Here is a 21,323-nt window from a genome sequence, read left to right as displayed (position 1 = left end):
GATATGAGGAAGTGGTGATGCAACATGGAGGCTTAAGTGGGTAGGAGAAGAATAAATGAAACAAGATGGGATTGGGAGGGAGACAAACCATAAGTGACTCTTAATCTCACAAAACAAACTGAGGGTTGCTGGGGGGAGGGGGTTTGGGAGAAGGGGGTGGGATTATGGACATTGGGGAGGGTATGTGCTTTGGTGAGTGCTGTGAAGTGTGTAAACCTGGTAATTCACAGACCTGTACCCCTGGGGATAAAAATATATGTTTATAAAAAATAAAAAGTTAAAAAAAAAAAAAAGAAAAAAAAAACTACTAGAACTGATGAGTGAAGTCGGTAAGGTTTTAGATAGAAAATCAATATACAGAAATCCACTGCATTTCTATACACTGATAATGAAGTAGCAGAAAGAGAAATTAAGAAAACAGTCTCATTTACAATTGCACCAAAAATAATAAAATCCCCAGGAATAAGCTCAACTAAGGAGTTGAAAGAGCTGTGCTCTGGAAACTATAAAGCATTAATAAAAGACATTGATGATGACACAAATGAAAATATATTCCATCCCTATGGACTGGAAGAACACACATTGTTAAAACATCTGTACTACCCAAAGCAATCTACAGATTTAATACAAATCCCTATCAATCTACCAAAATCATTTTTTCACAAAACTAGAACAAACAATCCTAAAATTTGTAGGGAACTGTAGAGGACTCTGAATAGTCAAAAGCAATCTTGAAAAAGAACAGAACTGGAGGTATCACAATCGCAGATTTCAAGATATATGATAAAACTATAGGAATCAAAATGGCATGGTACTGGCAAAAAAAGAGACACACAGATCAACAGAACAGAACAGAGAGCCCAGAAATAAACCCACAATTATACAGTCGATTAATCTTCAAAGAAAGAGGCAAGATTATGCAATGGGAAAAAGTCTCTTCAACAAATAGTGCTGGGAAACTGGATCATTTTCTTAAACCATACACAAAAATAAACTCAAAGGGATTAAGGACCTAAATATGAGACCTGAAACCATAAATATCGTAGAAGAGAGGACAGGCAGTAATTTCTCTGACACCAGTTGTAGGAACATTTTTCTAGATTTGTCTCCTGAGGCAAGGGAAACAAAGGAAAAATAAACTATTGGGACTACCTCAAAATAAAAAGCTTCTGCACAGCAAAGGAAACAATCAACAAAACTAAAAGAACCTACTCAAGATATTTGTAAATGACATATCCAGTAAAGGGCTAGTATCCAAAATATATAAAGAACTTACATAACTCAAAAACAAAAAATAAACAATCCAATTAAAAATGAGCAGCAGACATGAACATTTCTGCAAAGCAGACATATTGATGGCCAACACAGGAAAAGATATGCAATATCACTAATCATCAGGAAAATGGAAATAAAAAACCACAATTACCTTATACCTGTCAGAGAGGCTTAAAATAAAAGACAAGAAATGACAAGTGTTGGCGAGGATGTGGAGAAAAAGGAACCCTCGTGCACTGTTGGGAATGCAAACTGGTGCTGTCACTGTGAAAAACACTACAGAAGTTCCTCTAAAAATTAAATTAGAATTACCATATAATCCAGTAATTCCACTACTGGGTATTTACCCAAAGAATACAAAAATACTAATTCGAAAAATATATGTACCCCTTTGTTTACGGCAGCATTATGTACAATAGCCAAATTACGGGAGCAGCCAATCGTCCATCAATAGACAAATGAATAAAGAAGAGGTAGTAGATATACATTACTCAGCCATAAAAAAGAACGACATCTTGCCATGTGCAACAACATGGATAGATCTAGAGGGTATAATGTCAAGTAAATCAGTCAGAGAAAAACAAATACCATATGATATCACTCATATTTAAGAATTTAAGAAATAAAACAAATGAACAAAGGAAAAAGAGAAAAACCAAAAAATAGACCCTTAACTATAGAGAGCAAGCTGACGGTTCTCAGAAGGGAGGTGACCAGGGATGAAAGTGGTGAAGGGATGAAAGAGTGCACTTGGCATGATGAGTAGCACTGAGTCATTATGGAATTGTTGAATCACTATATTGTACACCTGAAACTAATATAACATTGTATGTTAACTATACTGGAATTAAAATAAATTTAAAATTAAATTTAAAAAAATTTTTAAAAACAGCATGCATAGTAGAAAAATAAACAAGATCCATCTATATGGAATATTACACAGCCACAAAAAAGATGGCATCATGCCACTTGAGACAATATGGATGGACCTACAGGATATTATGCTAAGCGAAATAAGACTAAGACACATACCATATGATTCCACTCATAAGTGGAACCTAAAAAAAACCGTCAAATAAATGAATTAACAAAAAGCAGAATCAGACCTATAAATACAGAGAACAAGATGAAGGTCGCCAGAGGGGAAGGTTGTTGGGGAGGGTTGGGCAAAATGGGTGACGAGGAGAGGAAGACAGAGGCTCCCAGTAATGGAATGAGTAAGTCATAGGAATAAAAGGGACATCCTAAGGAACACAGTCAATGATACCATAAGAGCAATATGATGATATGATGGTAGCTACACTTGTGGTGAACACAGCATAATGTATAGACTTGTCAAGTCACTATGTTGTAGACCTGAAGTAATATAACATTGCATCGACTATACTCAAATAAAAAATGTAAACATGAAGTTAAATGTTTTTTTAAAAAAAAGAGGTAAAGCCCAAAAGAGTATCTATTGTACGCTACCCTTCATGTTAGAAAAAAGGATATGGAAGAAAATATACAGGTATCCATTTATTTGTGTGAAAGAAATAGTCTTTAAAAAAAGAGTCAATTTTGCTATAACACAATATATTCATACCTAAAAATCTCCACATTATGCAAAATTCCACAAGAAAAACCAGAAGGTTTATGGGGGAACATGGGGTACAACACTCAGTAAACCTCAGACACACACACACACACACAGAGATAGGAACCTAATTTTTTAAAAAGCAGCAACACAATTTTACAACATTAAGTAGTTAAGAAGTGTATTGCAATAAACATGTCACTTAACCTAGAAAAAGCCTTGAAGTTTGCTTGTGGAATGGCGAGCAGGACGGCTGGTGCAAAGGGGTAGAAGAAGGCTCTAGCCCCAGGTATGGATGGGCGTGGCTTCTAAGACACTGGTGAACCAGAGGGACTCAGAGATGTCTATAGTATTCTTACCCAGCTCAGGTCAGCTGGATATACTTTCTGGGTTCACCTAGAATTTCTCATGCATGAAACTGTCCATAAACAAACACGAAATACACATGAAACTCCAACTGTTTTCTAAGATATATCAATCATGGTGGCACAAACCTGCTTTTTCAAAACAAGCATTACTGCAAAACCATACAAGAAAGACAAATTGGAAAGTAATGAGATTGATTTACCAACAGGCGGTAAGTGGGAACAGACTAGCAAGAATGGGGAATGGGAAGGAGGTAGTAGAGTCAAGGGAGTGACACTTCTCTGAGTATATTTTTGGGGTAGGTCTAACTCTTAGAACCCAGGTAATGTTTTACATACTAGCCCCCCCCCCAATAAATAAATAAATAATATGAATCAGAATGTGAGGAGAACCCCAAATGGAAAGCAAACAGCAACAAATAAACCCAACTATATCTCAAATGAATATCATAATCACACTGAAGAAGGTGGGAAAGGAAATAGGCAAACCTAAGGAACTCCGGAAAGAAGTGCTTTTGTTTTGTTTCATTTTAACCAACAATATTTACTGATGGATTGATGAATATAATTTTAAATAGAATAAGAAGGCACAACCATGAATTCAAACCATATTCAAATACCAAAAGAGGGAAAAGCCATAAACTTAGGAACTTAAAATATTCAAGTCAAAGAGCCTCTGATGTACTGAATAGATAAGTACCAGACAATTCTTCCCTTTTGTACGATTCCTGTATTACATCACTTGATCACAAAGCCAGAATGGTACTTCTGTAGAATTTCTCATTCATTTATACCTCAGCCATCCCACCTGACTGCTCCTCTGTTCCTCATTCCTCTCCCTTTCCTTTGCAGTGATATTCTTCAGCCATTCCCTTTGTAAGGAATTGTGTGCACATCTTCCTTCCAAAGCAAGGAAGCAAGCAAGCAAGTGATGAGTCAGGGGAAGTGAGCCATGGGCAGATATATGAATGAACAGATTTGGACATTAGGATGGCGACTGCGTGATTCAATGAGGTCTTTAAGCTGACTTGGGCAAATAAGCTGCTCTGGCTTGCAGAAAGGTCTATAATGCGACATCATATTGTGCTACCAATGCCAAATCCCATGTTTCTAAGAAGTTAACAGTAATCTACACAAGGAGATACGTAGTCAATGTAACCAGGCAGCTCAAGGGACAATACAGTCAATGCTTTGGACCTCCTAGTGTAATCATTTGGCAACTGCAAAAACCTTCAGGGTCCTGAGGACAATATTTAAATCTCTTGGACAAATAAATTAGGCATAAACCATGCGGCAGAGATGGGAATACAGGAGGCGTTTAGGGTGCCCTAGCTCCTTGTTCAGAAACCCATGAGAAGGCCCCCCAAGCATACTGTCAGAGAAGCCACTCTGGTGGTTGACCGTGCCTCAAGCTGAGTAAACCTGTAGGTGTGTGGCTATTTTCTGAAGAGGAAGAGTAGCCATATGGGTACTCTGTGTGTGGAGAATCAGATGCCAGACGTTGAGGGACCTGGGAAAACCACCGAGAAGTTTGGCTTGACACCTTTCACCTTTTAAGATGAACATCTCCATCCAGCAGTCCTTTGATGACAGAGCAGACTGCAGGAGACCAAGAGATGGTCATATTCTCTGACAGAAATGCTGATTCCCCAAAAGTTCCTGGGTATATAACATCCCAGAGGCTTATTTATGAGCAAAAGTAGATAAAAACTACCAGACCATAGAACAACCTTGCCAAGTTAGATATGTATTTAACAGGCACAGCTTGGGGTGCCAGGTAAAAAAAAAGAGGAAACTCAGGCATAATAAAAAGCAGGAAGACTGAAAGATCAAGTGAATGGTATGCCGGGTGACAGAGAAGCAAAGGACATATGGAAGAGTTCACAGGAGGATGCTGAAACCGAGCTGAGGGGAAGGCAGCATGGCTGCAGTCTACACCCAGGGAAAGCTAGAGAGTCGTTCCCTCCATCCCTCCCTTTCTCAGACAGGATGGACAGACAGCATTCAGCAGCATAACTGGGGGAGATGGTCTCTGCAAATGGGGAACAGCTGAATGGATACTGAAGAGAAATAGGCTGGATGTGCCATTCTGTCACGTCCTGTTTGCCCCAGAGGCAGGTTTGTGTTAACAGAGCACACGTGGGGCTGTCCTGCAACAGTGGTGTCTTGGCCGAAAGGGGCTGATAGGGTGGAGGTGGGGCTGGGAGGAGGACTCTAAAGTTCCAGTTTTTAAATACTAGAGAACAAGGAACTTTTTAGTCAAGAAACTGGATGCTAACTTTCTGTTCTATGCCCACTTTCTCCAAAACGCTAATTTTGCAAACAATACGGCACCATCCCCATCCTGATCAGCCTCCTGGATGGCCCTGTGATGCTGCTTAGTTGCTGCTCTGGGAAATTCGCTCCAGCCTTCATGCACAGCCTCTGGACAGCTCATTGTGGGAGATCCTGTCATCTTTATCCAAATCATATAGCCGAAAAGCAAAGTATAGTTCGTTGCTTCAGAGTTGAGTGGTTCTGGTCCACTCTCATCTTTGCTCTTAGCACTATATTAAGTGGGTTGGAAATGAGCCAGTTTTTATGAATCAGCGGAAGTTTACCTGGTCTCTTCCCTATGGAAAGAAGGCACTAATGAGCCATCTCCCCGTGGGCTGATGACAAGTTCTGGCATCAACTGGAAATCTTCCCAGCTGAGGGCCCCTTTCTCACCTTTGTCCGGGCCGGTGAACTGGCTGTAGAGGCGGGTGATCGGACTGTGGGAAAGGCTGCTCTCCTTGATCTCCTCGAGTTCTTTATTCCACAGTAACCTGGAGGCCTGAGGCTCCAACTCCAAACTCCCCTAGGAGCAGCTGTACCTGAAGCAACAAGTGTAAAGCTAAAGACAAAAGGATCTGTAGACAAATATTGTACTCTCGCTGGAAAATTTATTCTTCACAAGAGAATGAACTAAAAATTCCAAAACTACTTTATGTGCAGGATAGGACTGAGCAAATATGTTGTAGATAATGACAATGAGTTTGTTACTGCCAGAGAGAGGAGTTACAAATGAGGAATGGGGAAAGTCTAGAATGAATCCTTTGGTATTGGATTACATCTAAAATATCAGTATAAATTCATACATATTTTCTCAAACACACAGATATACACATGTATCTGCAGATGGATAGGCATAAAATAAACATGTGTCTATGTGCATGTATGAGTATCCGAACATATTTCTTAGCTCTGTCATCTGAGAGGGCCTTAGAAACAATGATACTTTGGTAACCCTGAATACATCTACTGCCCACATCTTCTTTCTTTCTTTCTTTTTTAAGATTTTATGTATTTATTTGACAGAGAGCGAGAGAGCACAAACAGGAAGAATGGCAGGCAGAAGGAGAGGGAGAAGCAGACTCCCTGCTGAGCAGGGAACCTGATGCAGGGTTCAATCCTGGGACCCTGGGATCATGACCTGAGCCAAAGGCAGGCACTTAACTGACTGAGCCACCCAGGCGCCCTGCTTACATCTTTCTAAATGCCATTCCCTAAAAAGATAAACCAGGGATCCTTGGAGAAATTTATTCAAGGACTGGGCCAGGGGAAATGTAAGATAGGCCTAGAATATCTTAAGATGCTCAAAAGCAAGAAAGTGCTCAAAAAATAATAGGAAGCATGTCGAAAGGGCACAGAAGCCAACCTGAATGAGCTCTCAATAGCTAAATCTGGGACACTTTGAGCAATAAAATAAAGATAGTAATGGATTATAACTCAGAAAATAAAGATCTGAGTCTATACTGCTATAAGGAAATTGGGATAAATAAATACATGTATGGGAGGGTAGTTCTTCCTTACAGAAGAGTTCTAATGAATAAGTGTAGAAGTATTGATACAAATTTTAAAAATCACCATTAGCCAAATATGATAGTAATAATTTTTATGGGCAATAATCATTGATGAATGCTAAAATTAGTTGGGTGAAATTATGTTGAGAAATAGGATGTGTGCATCGTCTCAGAGTTTCTCCCCACAAGATACTTGTTGATTACAAACAGAAAATAGTAATTTTAGCTGCAGAAGCTGACAGCCACCATCTTAGCCAAGTGATCAAAATTAACATCAGCAGCAATAGGGCACAGCTGTATATGAACCTCCTGAAACAATGCAATGAGATGACACTTTTGTGGGATTCTTGACAAAAATATTTGACCTCAATCTAACCATAAGAAAAATGTCAGACATTCTTAATTAAGGAACATTCTAGAAAATAATCAGCCAGCACTCTCCAAAAGTGTCAAGGTCATTAAAGCAATGATTGAGGAATTACCACAAACTGAAGGACACTAAGGAGATTTGACAACTAAGTGCAATGTGGGATCCTGGATTGGATCCTGGACCAGAAGAAGAACATTAGTGGGAAAACTGGTAAATGCCAAATAAAGCTAATAAATTGGTAAATAATATTTATCAATGTTAATTTTCTGCTTTCAATAAATATACTGCGGTTATGTAAAATGTTGACATTAGGAAAAGCTGGACAGAGTATATGGGAATCTTCTCTACTACTTTTGCAACTTCTGTGTAAATATTCAGTTATTTCAAAATACAAAGTTAAAACACACACACACACACACACACACACACACACACAGCCATAAATATTCCACAGTTCCTGAGTTGGGACTTGTACCCCAGTGCCTATGATAGATATATGGCTTCTGGAGAAAGTAAGTTCAACCAGGACAAGCTTAGTTCATAATTTCTTTTCTTTAAATAGCAAAATTCAGAAGACCACAGAGAATCTAATCTAAGATAATTAGAAATTGCTATGGTATGTGACACTTTAACCCCTAGGGCCCCCTCATGGCACAGATTCCCATCTGAGGGTGAGCTGCTACGACGGACTGCACAGGGGGTGCAGCTCACCCTCGCCCTCTGATGAATGGGCTGTCCAGCTCATCTGTTCTCATCGGTAAGTTACGTTGGTATGGGCCGCAAATACTCAAGACATTTACCTGCTCTTCCCCTGTGCAAGTCTAAGGCAGGCATTCCTGTTGGATCACAGCCAACCTTTCCCACACGGTCCAGAGAGCCACTACTGATCAGAGTCAGCACTTGAGCTGAAACATCTCCTGTTGCTGCTTTCAGCTTGCAGTCAGGTCCATGGGGACCCTTGGAGTCTAAGTCCCTGCTTAGATTCTGAGGTTTAGATGGAAAGGCATGGAAATCATCCTTCCTCAAATGTGGTAAGATGTGCCAGCAATTTCACCAAGCGTCCCTCTCCAGCTTTTGTCAGTGGTCCGGGGCCAGAATATCTAACAGTGTCTGTGGCAGTGGATGGCGAAGCTTGACATGAGATGCAGCGCTGTGGCAAAGGTTGATCAGGTTCCCGAGGAACACCGAAGCCTAAATCCTGACCTTCAGGACTGACAGTTAATTCATTCCACCATATGGTGTTAACAGTTATCATCTGTGTCAGGCTTCATAAAATTAGCCTGGGAAGAATATCAGGTATTCTTTGTCATTTCATAGCCTGATAGTAGTTTTCTAACTTATCACACTATGCATCCAGGGATTTTAAAGTAAAAGTCTGTCAAATCATACTTTTCTTCTTACCGAGGAGGTGCATCTGAAAGACGGGACACTCCGACGGCCTTACTGGGAAGTAAGTGAAGGCAATCACTCAAACGAAGACCCAGACCGCCTTGGTCTTAGTCCAGAGATATAAACAATGACCACGTTCACGCTTCCATTTTCTATCAAGAAAAAAATGGGTCTTATGGGAAAGCAGCTTCTGAGAACAACGAAACTGTCTTACAGAAGAATGACAAGACTAGCAGTGGACTTCTGAGCCAAGAGAGGGCTTAAAGACTAGAGTTGGCAGGAGGGGCATTTCAGCTGTATTTGACCTGCCCTGGGATAAAGACCTTCTCACTGCCTCACTCTCTCTCCCATCCCCGGTTCTGTCTCCTCTCATCCAGCCTCTCCCCTCCTTCTTTCTCCATGAGTCCTCACTGGAGATTTCTGATAATTCTATTGGTTTACAAGACCGAGACTGAGAAATGCTGACCGAGCCTTTCCTTTGTTGTAAAAGAATTACACAGACCACAGTGTCCTAGACAGGTGGTGTTTTGGTTTTCTAAAATATCTTCATAGTTTTGCAAGCTCTCTCAGAAATATTCTGTTGTTTTATGGCCCATCTCAAAATGGTTCTATCCATCCAATTAAGTCTCTCTTGCTTCAGTCTAAGTGCTTTCCTTTATCTCATCCAGTTTGCTCCTTTAAATCAATTACCAAAAATTCTAACATAGGTATGAGAATCTTTGACATAAAAATTCTCCCGTAATCCTGAAACCTTCAATTCCTTCATTCTGCCTAAAGAAGTGAGTTCAAATCCTTAGCCCAACTCTCCAGCCTCTATATGATCTGGTCCTGACATACCTTTCCAGATGGACTGCCCACAAATCCATTGCACAGACCTAGACCTCAGCCTAACCAAACTACATGTGCTTCTTGAGAAAATATCCTGCACTCTCAAAACAATATCTCCACTTGGAATGCCCTCTCTCCCACTGTGGCCTCTTATTTATTCATTTTGAAGAAAATTAACTGACACAAAAATGAGAGACATAATTTCTGCCATATAGAGTACATGGGATAGTAGAGAAAATTGTATGTTATTAAGTATAAGGTTTTAGCACCTAACTGGTATGTGGTGTTAGAATAGGACTGGATGTTAGGATTAAACGTCATGGTAAAGGGAGCATCTGAAAAGGCCTTGAAGGATGGGGTAGAATTTCCATGTGTAAACTGGGAGGAAAGGGATTATAAGCTGAGGAAACCATGAGAGCAAGCTTACACGGGCAGGAAAAAATGAAGTGCATATACATAAATTCAAATATTTTGGTTTGGCTGCAGTGCTCCAGTAGACCGGATCTTGAAGGACCTTGAATGTCAGACTAAAACGTCTGAATCTGTTACACAGACACGGGAAATTAGAAGAGTTCTGAGCACAGAAATAACATGGTCAGAAAGACTAGTGCTTTATGAAGATACCACACCATGTGTGTATAGGGTTAACTTCCTCAATTTCTAGAGGTTTCTTCTTGGTATAGTAGGGTTGGAAGAGCCTGACATTAGTTTCAAATGTAAGACTACAGGAGTGGTGAGGCCTGCCACATGCTCCATTTAACTCAGCTGTCAGCTCTCACAGACTGGCTGTTAAGTAACTTGTGACTTTACTCGTAGCTGCTGTTCTGATATGGGACTATCCTTGGGACAAGTCAGCACAGCACCTACGACATGCAACTATACAGCTACTGACCCTGGCAGATACTTCTCCCCCTCTATACCCATTTTCGAGAATCACCAGAAGCAGTTTGCTTTTGAGACGCCATCAGTTCTCCTGTTCCCCGCCATAAGATGCAGGCATCATTATGACCTTGACGTCCCACGGACCATCACACAGGTTCCTGTTTTCCTCGGGAAGTGAGGAAGCATAGGTAGCAAGTACTTTAGATGCCTTAGACACAAGCAAGCCAGGGGTGAAAGCCTGGTACCACACACTTCAGCAGTCAGGGTCCAGCCAGGAACACAGACTGATCCATAGCAGTTATTTTAACAGACAGAACTCAGTACCGGGAAGGTACTGCAAAATGGACGTAGCAAACGGGAAACAGAGGCAACAGAGACAGTGCAGAAAGGAGCTGACACACCTAGAACAGAACGGAACAGGGAGCAGCTGGTGAGAGAGAAATGTTACTTTCAGAGTCCCGGCAGAGTGCGGAAGAATAGATGTGCAGCTGACAGACGACAGCCGAACAGGCAGCACAATAGCTAATGACAGCCTTAGCCCACGAGCCCCGTTAATATCAAATACTGTGAGAAATAAAGAAAACTCCTTACCGCAGAGTTTAGTTTTGGAATTCTTTCTTTTGAAAACATGGGCCTGGCTGTGGAACAGTGAATAAAATTACTGCTTTGTACATCATTCCAGAATATGCTCAGGTTCACGTTTTCTTGCACACCTGAGACATTTTGCTGCTCTAAGTAAAAGCAGACAATGGACTAGCACTCACAATAAGACAGAATGAATTACTGACACACACAACAACTTGGATGGATCTCAGAGGCATTATGCTAAGTGAAAGAAGCCAGTATCAAAAGGTATGATTCCATTTATATGACACTTTCAAAAAGACAAAACCGTAGTGATGGACAACAGGTTCTTGGTTGCCAGGGGCTAAGGGGGGGGCGGGTATGACTCTAAAGGGATAGCACAGGGGACCTTTTTGAGGTAATGGAAATGTTCTGAATCCTAATAGTGGCAGGGTTACATGAGTCTAGGCGTGTGATAACACTCATAGAGCTATACTAAAAAAGGAGTCAATTAAAACGGGGGGGAAATGTAAAAAATAAAGGTGGAACATGCATGGCTTGTGCATAGGAAGGTTTTATCTTTTCTTATTTTTTGAAAACTTTGCTGTGGTAAGGTTAAGTAGGACCCTACTGAGCTCTTGCCACAACTGGCGTGAGTTACAAGGGAAAAGTGTCCCTTGGAGTGAGGCCAAATGTACATGTCTTCAGTTACTGCACACCTTGGAGCCTCCAGCTGAGGGCAAGGCAGGTGGGCAAAGGGAGGAACTCTCCCTGCACCGATGGGCCATTGTGGGACTCACGCTGCCTGCTCCTGTGATTTGTGTGAGGGTATTTGTGCCATCTGCAGCAGTTCAAAGCTTCCTTCTTCCCTCCACTTCAAAGCCTGGCCTGCCTTTTTCCCACTCATGTCTTTTATTTGGTGCTAGCGACCTTTGAGGACTGATACTGAATGGCCCTTGGCAGTGACCCCACTAACTGGCAAAGCTGGCCACAGGGGATGAATAAGACACTCACTGGCATCAACATCACACTGATCATGGTCCAGTGGGCCTTGTTTTGTGTTCTCCTTGACAGTCCAGAGCAATTCCTGTGAATAAATGACTGAGCAGCAGCAGGAAGTGGTCTCCCTCCTGGTCTCCCTGGAGCCCTCTTTTCCATTCACATGGGGACTACCGTCCACACAGGCTTCAAAGTAGAATTCTGTTATGCTCAGCACATTTAAATCACTTCATTAATAGAACACCATTAAACAAAGTGTTCCTGAACTTTAAAATACATAAAATCATTTTGCATTCCATCACCCAAAGAATTTTCCTTTGGTTCCAGCTGAGATCAAACAGAGAGAGAGATTCTTGGCAGCTACATGCTGTCTTTCACAAAGACTCTCTCGCAGTGGAAACTGCGCCATTGCCACTGCATTCAAGTTCTGCTCACTAGGGGCCAATCTCATACCCAAGACATTATCAGACCATCAAGAGGGTGGGATTCACTTTTGAGTGAATGAGCACATATTCTTTTGTGTTTGGCTTCTTTCACTCCACATACTTTTTTGAGGTCAATGTTGCATGTATCAATACCGTGTTCTTTTTTATGACTGGGTAATACTGCGTTATATGAATATGGTAGTCCCCAATTTGTTTATCCATTCTCTTGTTGGTAGATAATGGAGGTATTTCTAGTTGTGAGGACTTGGGGGGGGGGTCTTTTACAAGTTAAGTTGCTATGAATATTTTTGTGCAAGGCTTTTTGTGGACATACTCATTCTTCTTACCTCCATATACCTGAGAGGGAATTAGAGGACAGACATCTGCTTAGGTTTGTTAGATAATGCCAGTCTCTTAAGTGGCTAGACCATTTTACATGCACCCCATCAATTTATGAGAGTTCTAGTTGCTCTTCCTCTGCACCAGCACTTGTTATTATTGACCTTTTTAAGTTTAGCCCCTCCAGTACACAGCAGTATGTGACTGGGGTTTTCATTTGAATTCTCCCAATGAGAAATGATGTTGAGGGATTTTGCATATGCTTATTGGCCTTTTGTATATTTCCTTTAGCCAAGTGCTTCTCAGGAGAATTGAGGAAGTGGTGGTGGTAATATCTGGCAGGGAAGAGAAATAAAGGTATGATTTGGAAAAACAGACTTATCAATGATAAGGCCACTTTTCCCAGTTCTGAATATTTCTGCATTTTGGTGTTTTAAATAGACAGTAATATATAAAGTGGTTAAAAGAAGAACTCAGTTGGCACTTGTTCCTGAATATCTCCCTCCTGGCCTATAACCACTATCCACAATTCTGCCTCAGAGATGTGTTCCTTTGGGCTTCTCACTAGGAGTTCTCAGCACATTAACGTGAATGCATCTGTGGGCTTCTGTCAAGCCTCACAGCTGGCTGGGGGTGCAGTGGGAAGGGTTTGGGCACTTGGGGGTGCTGCGTTCAGGCCCTCTGGGGAAAGCATGAAGGCCCTGGCTTTCCTGGGGGAGTGGTAGAAAAGGCAACACCAGGAAAGGGAAGAAAGGCTTAGGAGAGAGAGACACAGGAAGACCCTAAACTTTTACTTACTTCATTCTGTTTTCCCACAGCTATTCACTTTGGTACATGTTGGAGTTGAGGAGAGAGAAAAGGGAGAAGCACAGAATGAGTCAGAAACGATGTTATTAAGCATGTTTGGAAGAGCACAATGCCAGCCAATAGGAGGCTCTGGGACAGTGTCATGGAAAGAAAGTGCTATGTAACTGCAGCAGGAAGAGTGCTGAGTGAAGAAGGTATCACCAGCTTCCTTTAAGCCTTCCAGAAAGATCGAGGCACTTTCTGTTTATGTGCAACACATTCACACACTCCAGTAAGAAAAATCTGAGGCAGACAAGGTCCCCTCTGTCTCCTAGATAGGCCGTAGCCTTGTGCAGAATTGCAGGGACCTGGTCTAAGGACAAATGGGCCCCAGGGTGAAATGAAAGTAAGGTCCCAGATCCCCTGACTAGGAACCCATGTGGCTTGTAATGGGCATCTTCGCTCTAAGGTTTTATTCCTATATTCAAGCATACCACAGCATCCATTCTCTAGTGAATATTTCTCATGTTTAAGACAGCATGATAGTAATGAATCAGCTCTGAAAGTCAGCTGCTATAAATGCCATGTGTTATCAGATCACACACTAAAGCCAAATTTTCAAAACATTTTCTGCTGAAATACCCACAACATTTTAACAGATGTCTTTTGGAGAGTCTAGAGGCAAAATAAGCTCCCATCAGCATATAAAATAAAACCCCAAAGAAAGTAAAATGCGGAGGGATTATATTTTTCTTTTGGCAGTAAGAGAAAGGTTGGGGAAAATCTTGAGATGTTTGGAGAAATGCTTGTTCACAGCCACAAAACTGAAGAAATGAATAGTGTCTATTATTCTTGTTCTGAGCATTGACCCTAAGTATGTAGCTCTAACTTTCATTGAAGCAGTTTCATGGGCAGGTAGGGAAAGGATCTGAGAGTGTAAATTATGGGCCAGCAGGGACAGAAATGGGGTGAAAGCATCAAAGAGGCATATTTTGTCAGTGACAGGATGGGCAAGACCAGTAGTGGCTGATTTTAAAATGGTCTCTTCTCGGAGTCTAAGGCCTCTTAAAATCAGGGGTAAGAGGGCCAGAATGGGAGCCTGGAAAAATAAAGAGACACTTTTATGTGTGTGTTTTTGTCCAACATTATGAAAAAATCTGAAAGTACAGAAAAGTCAAAAGAAGGGGGGCAGGGAGAGGGTGGTTGGTGATGGACACTGGGGAGGGTATGTGCTATGGTGAGTGTTGTGAAATGTGTAAGCCTCACGACTCACAGACCTGTACCCCTGAAGCAAATAATATATTATATGCTAATAAAAAAATAAAAAAAAAAACAAAAGTCAAAAGAACTGTATAGTGATGAGAGAGAGATCATTTTTCATGTGACACTTTGGTTCCCCGGGTGCTATCTTTGACCTTCAAGAAATGTTCTTGAATGAATCAATGAGTGGTCTAAGAGGCTTCCCACATATTCCAGGGAAGCCAAGGTTGTTCACTGCTACTCCTGCATGGGGTGGTAATTCCAAAAACAGGACACCCTATGGCTCTGCTTCTGTTCTGCCTACCGTTTTGGATACTCCTTGCTCATGCTGTCTTGTCTCCTCCTTACCTTGTTATCTTTGACTTTGTGTTGGATGTGGTAATGCAAAATTGTATGTGGAGGTAATCTGATATTATTTCTTTTGAGAGGATTTTTGTTTGCTTGGGCCAGGCACATGGGGGTGCTAGCTAGCAGTGCAACAGATTTTACTTAAGCATTACCAAGGCAGTAGGAATACAGTTATGAACAAAAAATGGTTTCTGCCCTTGTAGGTCTTACTAAGAATAAGCAGAAGGATTCATTTAAATAGAGTCCTTAAAGGATAATTTAATTCATACAAGTCTGGCCAGCATGCAGCTTTTCCTCACCTTATCCGTGCGCAAGGGTTAAGGACCGGCATGCTGGGCTGGACAGAGATGCCCAGAGGCAACAGTGCTCTTTCAGTTTCATTTTATTTCTTAGGTAGTTTTAGAAAAAAAAAATCCTATGACCTGATTATATCACCATATAAAAGTCGAATCAGAAATAATCAGAACCAAAGAACAAAGTCCTTCCACACACAAGCTCCAGAGCACCTACTTTCAGGCCTAACAAGCTGGAGGCTTGAGCTCCTATCAAAACAGCAGAGAGGCGGATCAGTTGAGAAGGAATCTTCAGTGGAGTGTAACCTGTAGAGACCCTGACCTAACGATGGTTGACCAAAACAGAAAAGTCTCTCTCTGGACTTGGAGTCCTTAGTCATTTCCAAATGTTACCTCATACTTATTTAATGGCATGGTGGGGGCAGGGCGGGTTCTCAAACTGATGAAAACTAAAAACCACTCCTCATCCGTCACTCCTGGAAAAAACACTCAGTAGGAGAGCTGACTTAGAAGGTTAAAGACAAACTACCAGAATTAATATATTAATATCATTAATATGTTTTATTCCCTGCAGTTTTCTGCTGTGTCATTCTTTAAATTCTTTCATGAGACACCAGAGCCTTTGGTTTCTTGGAAACGGGTTCCTTCGCCATACAGGCTTTGTTTTCAGGCTCCCTTTCTCCTGCTTCCATGATTTTGCTCTCTACTTGGCATACCCTGGGGTCTTACTTGAGACCTACACATCACTATCTGTGATGGAGGCTAGGAGAGAAGCGGGGTAACGTCTGAACTCAGGCCACATACAGCACATCTGTCAAAATGATCATTTTCAGTGAGGGAGCCACAGACCCTATGAAATCCTTTGTCTTAAGTAACATCCAGATCAAAGTTAACTGGGCCTGAGGAGATGGCATTTGCTTTGCTTAAAAATTAATGAGCAACCCTGTCACTTAAAATTTAGAAACTCAGAAGAGAATCAGACCTGGAGTGCTCCACCTCCAAAACCAAGGTCTGCCGTAGGCTTAAGAAAAATCAGAACTGGAATACTGAGCCTCTGATGGAACCAAACGCGGCTTGTGGTCTCCTCTATTTTTTTCACCTACTTGCACTAAAATGATCAGTGCCCTTGGATTCTATGGTGTCTGCTTCCTCCTGAGATCTTGACCACAAACCTTACTCTTTTGGAGTTTCTCATCACTATTAAAACACACAAGGCTCATATCATTCAAGGGTACCAATAATTTTTTGAGTTCCTACAAGGAGGAGCCACTTTGCTGGCATCATGGAAGACTGAAAAGAAAATCAAATGTGGCTTCTAACCCCTAAGAATTTATAACCTAATAGAAGAAAAAGACACATCCAGGAAGAATTCAGGTTACGTTAAAGCAATGCTATAGGGAAAGTGCTGTAATAGAGGCCTAACTGAATCTAAAGCTGACATGGTTTAGAGTTTAAGAGAGTTTCAATGTCCTACTCAGTAGATCCTGAAAAGGGGATTCTAGTTACCTGATTATTCTCCAAACACGACTGGCTACATGATTTGTGGGGCCCAGTAAGATGAAGACGCAGGGCCCCTTACTCAAAAAAGCATGGTGTCCTTCTGAGTGCGGGACCCTGTCACATGCCCTTAAACCTGACCCTGTCTTCAAATACAGTTTGTATATGGGGAAGAGGCAGATTTTAAGCAGCCTGGATGAAGAAAGTGCACACAGGGAATTTTCTTCCAAGTAGTTCACCGGAAAATAAACTCACTCTGAGGAAAGAAAAGAATTCTGTCTTTTCCAAATTAACAAATGGGACTGGGCTCTAAAAGAAAGTTACCATTTGCAAAGTCGATGTCACAAATACGGCACAGCTACACGGTAAGGTTATGTAATAATGATAGTAGCAGTAGCACGGGTAGCAGCTGACAGACGTACAGACCTTATTAAGTGCCACCATTTTTCACAGTCAATTCTGTCAACTTACTGCTCATTTAATCCTCAAAACAGCCCTGGAGGGCAGATAGATGCTATTATTTCCCTATCTTACAGATGAGGAAACCGACCTTAGAAAGGCTGAGTCATTAATTGTCCCTGGTCACACAGTGAATAAATGGTAGAACCAGGATTTGAAGTCAGACAGTATAGCTCCAAAGTCTGTGCTCTTAATCTGTCCTTGAAATCAGCACATATATGGAGGGAAGGAAGGGAGGGAGTCATCCTGGTATACTCATTCATTACTATCTCAGATTTGACTTAACCAGGGTATACTGTGTGTTGTGTGCATGTTTTTAATTTTTGCTTTTTTTGCATTTCATGTTCATAGTTTAACAGCACCCGTTCGCCCTCCCCCACTGAGTGTTGCCACATGACCCCATGGAGTAGAAAGGTACTGGTTCTGAGAACATTACATCACAGCCCTATCCCATTCTCTCCAGACTTTCTTCTCTCTTTTAACTATGGCAAACTGTTCTTTCTAACTAACAGCTATTCTTTTAAGTCCACTTCAAGAGTGATTATTTTCCTAACTTGAATTAAATAAAATGTGATTTAGACAGCCCTGTCATTGACTTTCTTTCTCACTTACCTTCACCCTCTAAATTACAACGAAGGCTCTGTTCAAGACAGGCATCACCTAATGCCACTCCTGGACCTTAGACTTCGAAGGAGAGAAATTTCCAGTTTGCCCTGTATTTATCAGAACTGTAAAGATTCAGCTTCTCAAATCAAAAAAGAGAACAGGACAAAAGGATTCTCTGGCAGCCAGTTGTCCCTGTCGCCATTAAATAAAACACGCTTTTGGCTGCTGGTCAGAGCCTATAGTCAGGTCACTATTCTGTCTTTGTTCCCCAGTCCATTGTTATTCAAGGAAGGAATCGCCTACAAAATGTGGCCTCTGGTGGTGGGGGTTTCTCTCCAGCTCTTGCTCTTTCTCCCTCTTTTTCTGTCTCTCTTTTCGAATGCACCAAACTTTTTTTTTTTTCTTTTTGGAAGTTACCTAGGAAACAAAGTCTTTTGTGCTCCAACTTTATTTGAGCTATTCGCTTCGCTGGGAATCTGCACAAAAGCTGAAGAGAAAAGAAGGTTGCTATGTTTTACTAAAATGTTCATGCCGAACACATTTTTCTCAAGGTGGGGGGAGTCATATCCTGTTGGGTGTGTTGGGGGGCTTTGCAGATACCTCTGACAAGGTAAGCAAATGCTGGGGGGTTAACTTAAACAAATGGCTCTAGAATCTTCTCTTTATGAGGACCTGAGAACAGTTTGACAATATGTGAATCCCGAGTCAGCAGGACATGATGCTTCCAAATGTGAGGATGAGAAATTTTTTTTCATGATTTTAGGACAGAATATTATTAAAACTTAATTGGAATAAGAAGGGAAAATATTTATTTTATACAAACATTCACTTTCCTCCAAATTATGGAAAGAAAGAAAACTAGGGTCAGTGGTGAAAACTGGGTCTTTTAATAATCTGGTTTAGAAGCCCAACCCCGAAATCAAAATCGGAGTGGAGCCTTTTTAATAACCTGGGTTAGGAGCCCAGCCCTGAAATAAAAAGTAGACAATACTAATATCTATCAAGGGCTGGGATGGAGAAGTTTCAAATGTCATACCAAAGTCAAGGCCTCTAACTCCACAGCTAGAAGAAAAGCTTCCCACTGCAAAAGCTGAAAGAAACTAAGATCCTTTACTCTTCCGAATTTGAAAAAGAAAGCCTCTTGGATCTTTTTCCCCATTAACTGCTTTTGTGTTTTCCACTATAGTAAGCGGGGGAGATGGGCTGCTTTTCCGTGTGCACACAGTGTTGATGAAACTGCATTTTTGAAATGTTATTCACAAATGCCACAGTTCTACAGTAAAATTAACTCCTTGTGATTTCATCCCGCCTCTCAGAGTAGATAGGCTTGTCCTTCGGGTGATATGTTCTGGAATGTTTCCTGACTCTAGGTTTTCTGGCACATTTTCTGAACCTTTCATAGGCATCTAAATCATCTGCTCCCTTTGATTCCAGTCATGTAGGGCTCTCAAGCCTTTCATTAGGAATATATAGGGAGATAGATATCCAGAATCTACCTGTCACTGGGTTAGAAACTAAGATTTTCCTTCACTTTCAAGCAGGGGGAACCTATGGCTACCCTGTCTCTCCTCTTAATTCCATTTAACCTGAAAAGCATGCTCCTTAAATCCATTTTTTCTTTTGTGTCGCTTGACTATTGAAATTGTAACTTTCAATTAGTGGTGCTCACTAACTATTTCTAGGAATTCTTCCTTTGACCTAAAAGCTTATTTCTGACCTCACTGTTCTTAACTCAACTGTGAAATTCCTTGATATGTTGCTTACATATAAACCATGCTGGCTAAGTCTGAATGTACTTCATTTGCAGTCCCATCCCCCGGAGGATGAAGATACAGATGTCATGTTAGGGCAGAGGCCAAAAAACCCAGTACACAATATCCCCTCGACACTGGACAAGCAGACCAACTGGAGCAAAGCACTGCCTCTCCCAACACCAGAGGAAAAGATGAAACAAGACGCCCAAGTGATTTCTTCTTGCATTATTCCCATCAATGTCACTGGTACCGTTCTGTTCTTTTCTTACGGGCAGTCGGGTCACAATATTCTGTGTTTTAAATATGTTCAAAACCTGCGCTGCTGGGCGGGCCAGTTAAGAATACTGCTTTGTAAACAAGCAATACCTTTTTCATCAAAATACAACCCAGAAGATGTTCAATATGCTTTTGTCAGGTTTTGAACATCCATTTGCATATGTTCTGCTAGGCCGCTTGTTATGTAAATGATGGACAGTTTCTTTTTGAAAAAAGTCACCAAATAGCTCTTTGGTCATAGCCGACTGAAATAATGGAGAAAGCGGCAGTGATTAGTCACATGATAATGATGCATGGCACAGCAAAAAAGAAACCAGCAAACCCCAGGTCTCTCAAACTGCCAAGTAATGATCCTGTAGACCAACTATAAAATCTGTTTTCAGGCTTCTTTGGATGAAGGTAGGCTTGTTTCAAAGATCGTTTAGATTTCCGCATTGATTTTGGCAATTTCTGACCTAAAAATATGCAGATTCAAAGATGAAAGCTGAATTCTATTCTAATCTAGCCAGCCTGGCTTACATTCCTCTCTGCCTTCCTCTTCTTGTGTACTGAGGGTTTAAATGTTAGCCTAGGTTGAACGCAAGCCTGTCCAGACTTTTCTTGAAAAGTTTATCTGTAGTGACCGTAGACGCCAGGAAACGATCTACGAATCTTAGCTGCAAGTGAAATAATGTTGTGAAATATTCTCACTTTCAAAGATACACAGAAAATAATCTATCCATTGAGCTTTCTTTAAACAGCTCTGATAGTTATGTTTTAATTTATTTGTATATTGAAAATGTCACAATGGCCATGTTATTACTTTTATCCTGGTACCATCTGACTAAAGACGGCATGTCACTCGAGATGCATTTTGGACATGGCTATTATTAATCCCACTCAGATTTCTCTCACATACAGTGGGGAGCAAATGATGACCAGATATCTGGTATAGATATTATTTCCTTCCTGAATAACCGGAGTTCTGGTTGATCAGCTGGTTATGAGCTAGGAGAAGTTTTCCTGATGACCTACTCAACTTGCAGAAAAAATTATTCTAAGGATGCATACTTTATCTGATCTCCATAATCTAAATGGGCTGGGGTTGGTAGATGTCAAAATGTATCATTTTGGCATCCTCTTAAACTAACTTTCCCTTCTGGGAACATTTGATTATAAGCAGCACCTGCTTTCTTCACAGCACTGTAAGTAAATTTTGTTTTTAAATT

The 21,323-nt window shown here is 41.1% G+C and overlaps 1 protein-coding gene and 1 long non-coding RNA gene across 8 annotated transcripts in view; one reads left to right on the top strand and one right to left on the bottom strand.

Annotated features, from left to right (window-relative positions):
* Window positions 1–21,323, bottom strand: part of LOC309856805 — a 77,888-nt gene that overhangs the window by 41,984 nt on the left and 14,581 nt on the right. The window lies entirely within an intron of this gene.
* Window positions 1–21,323, top strand: part of NHS (NHS actin remodeling regulator) — a 336,056-nt gene that overhangs the window by 301,241 nt on the left and 13,492 nt on the right. For 4 of the 6 annotated variants that reach the window (XM_082718380.1, XM_082718383.1, XM_082718384.1 and 1 more), the window contains exons 4-5: window positions 17,831–17,893; window positions 19,893–20,085. In XM_082718380.1, the coding sequence (XP_082574506.1) occupies window positions 17,831–17,893; window positions 19,893–20,085 (256 nt within the window). The remainder of the gene's footprint in view (window positions 1–17,830; window positions 17,894–19,892; window positions 20,086–21,323) is intronic. The other 2 variants (XM_082718381.1, XM_082718385.1) reach the window with 1 other exon arrangement.

The sequence above is a fragment of the Mustela nivalis genome (assembly GCF_964662115.1).
Source record: "Mustela nivalis genome assembly, chromosome: X".
NCBI classification, from domain to species: domain Eukaryota; kingdom Metazoa; phylum Chordata; class Mammalia; order Carnivora; family Mustelidae; genus Mustela; species Mustela nivalis.
The sequence above is the reverse complement of the archived record's forward strand: the minus strand, read 5'-3'. Positions and strand labels throughout refer to the sequence as shown.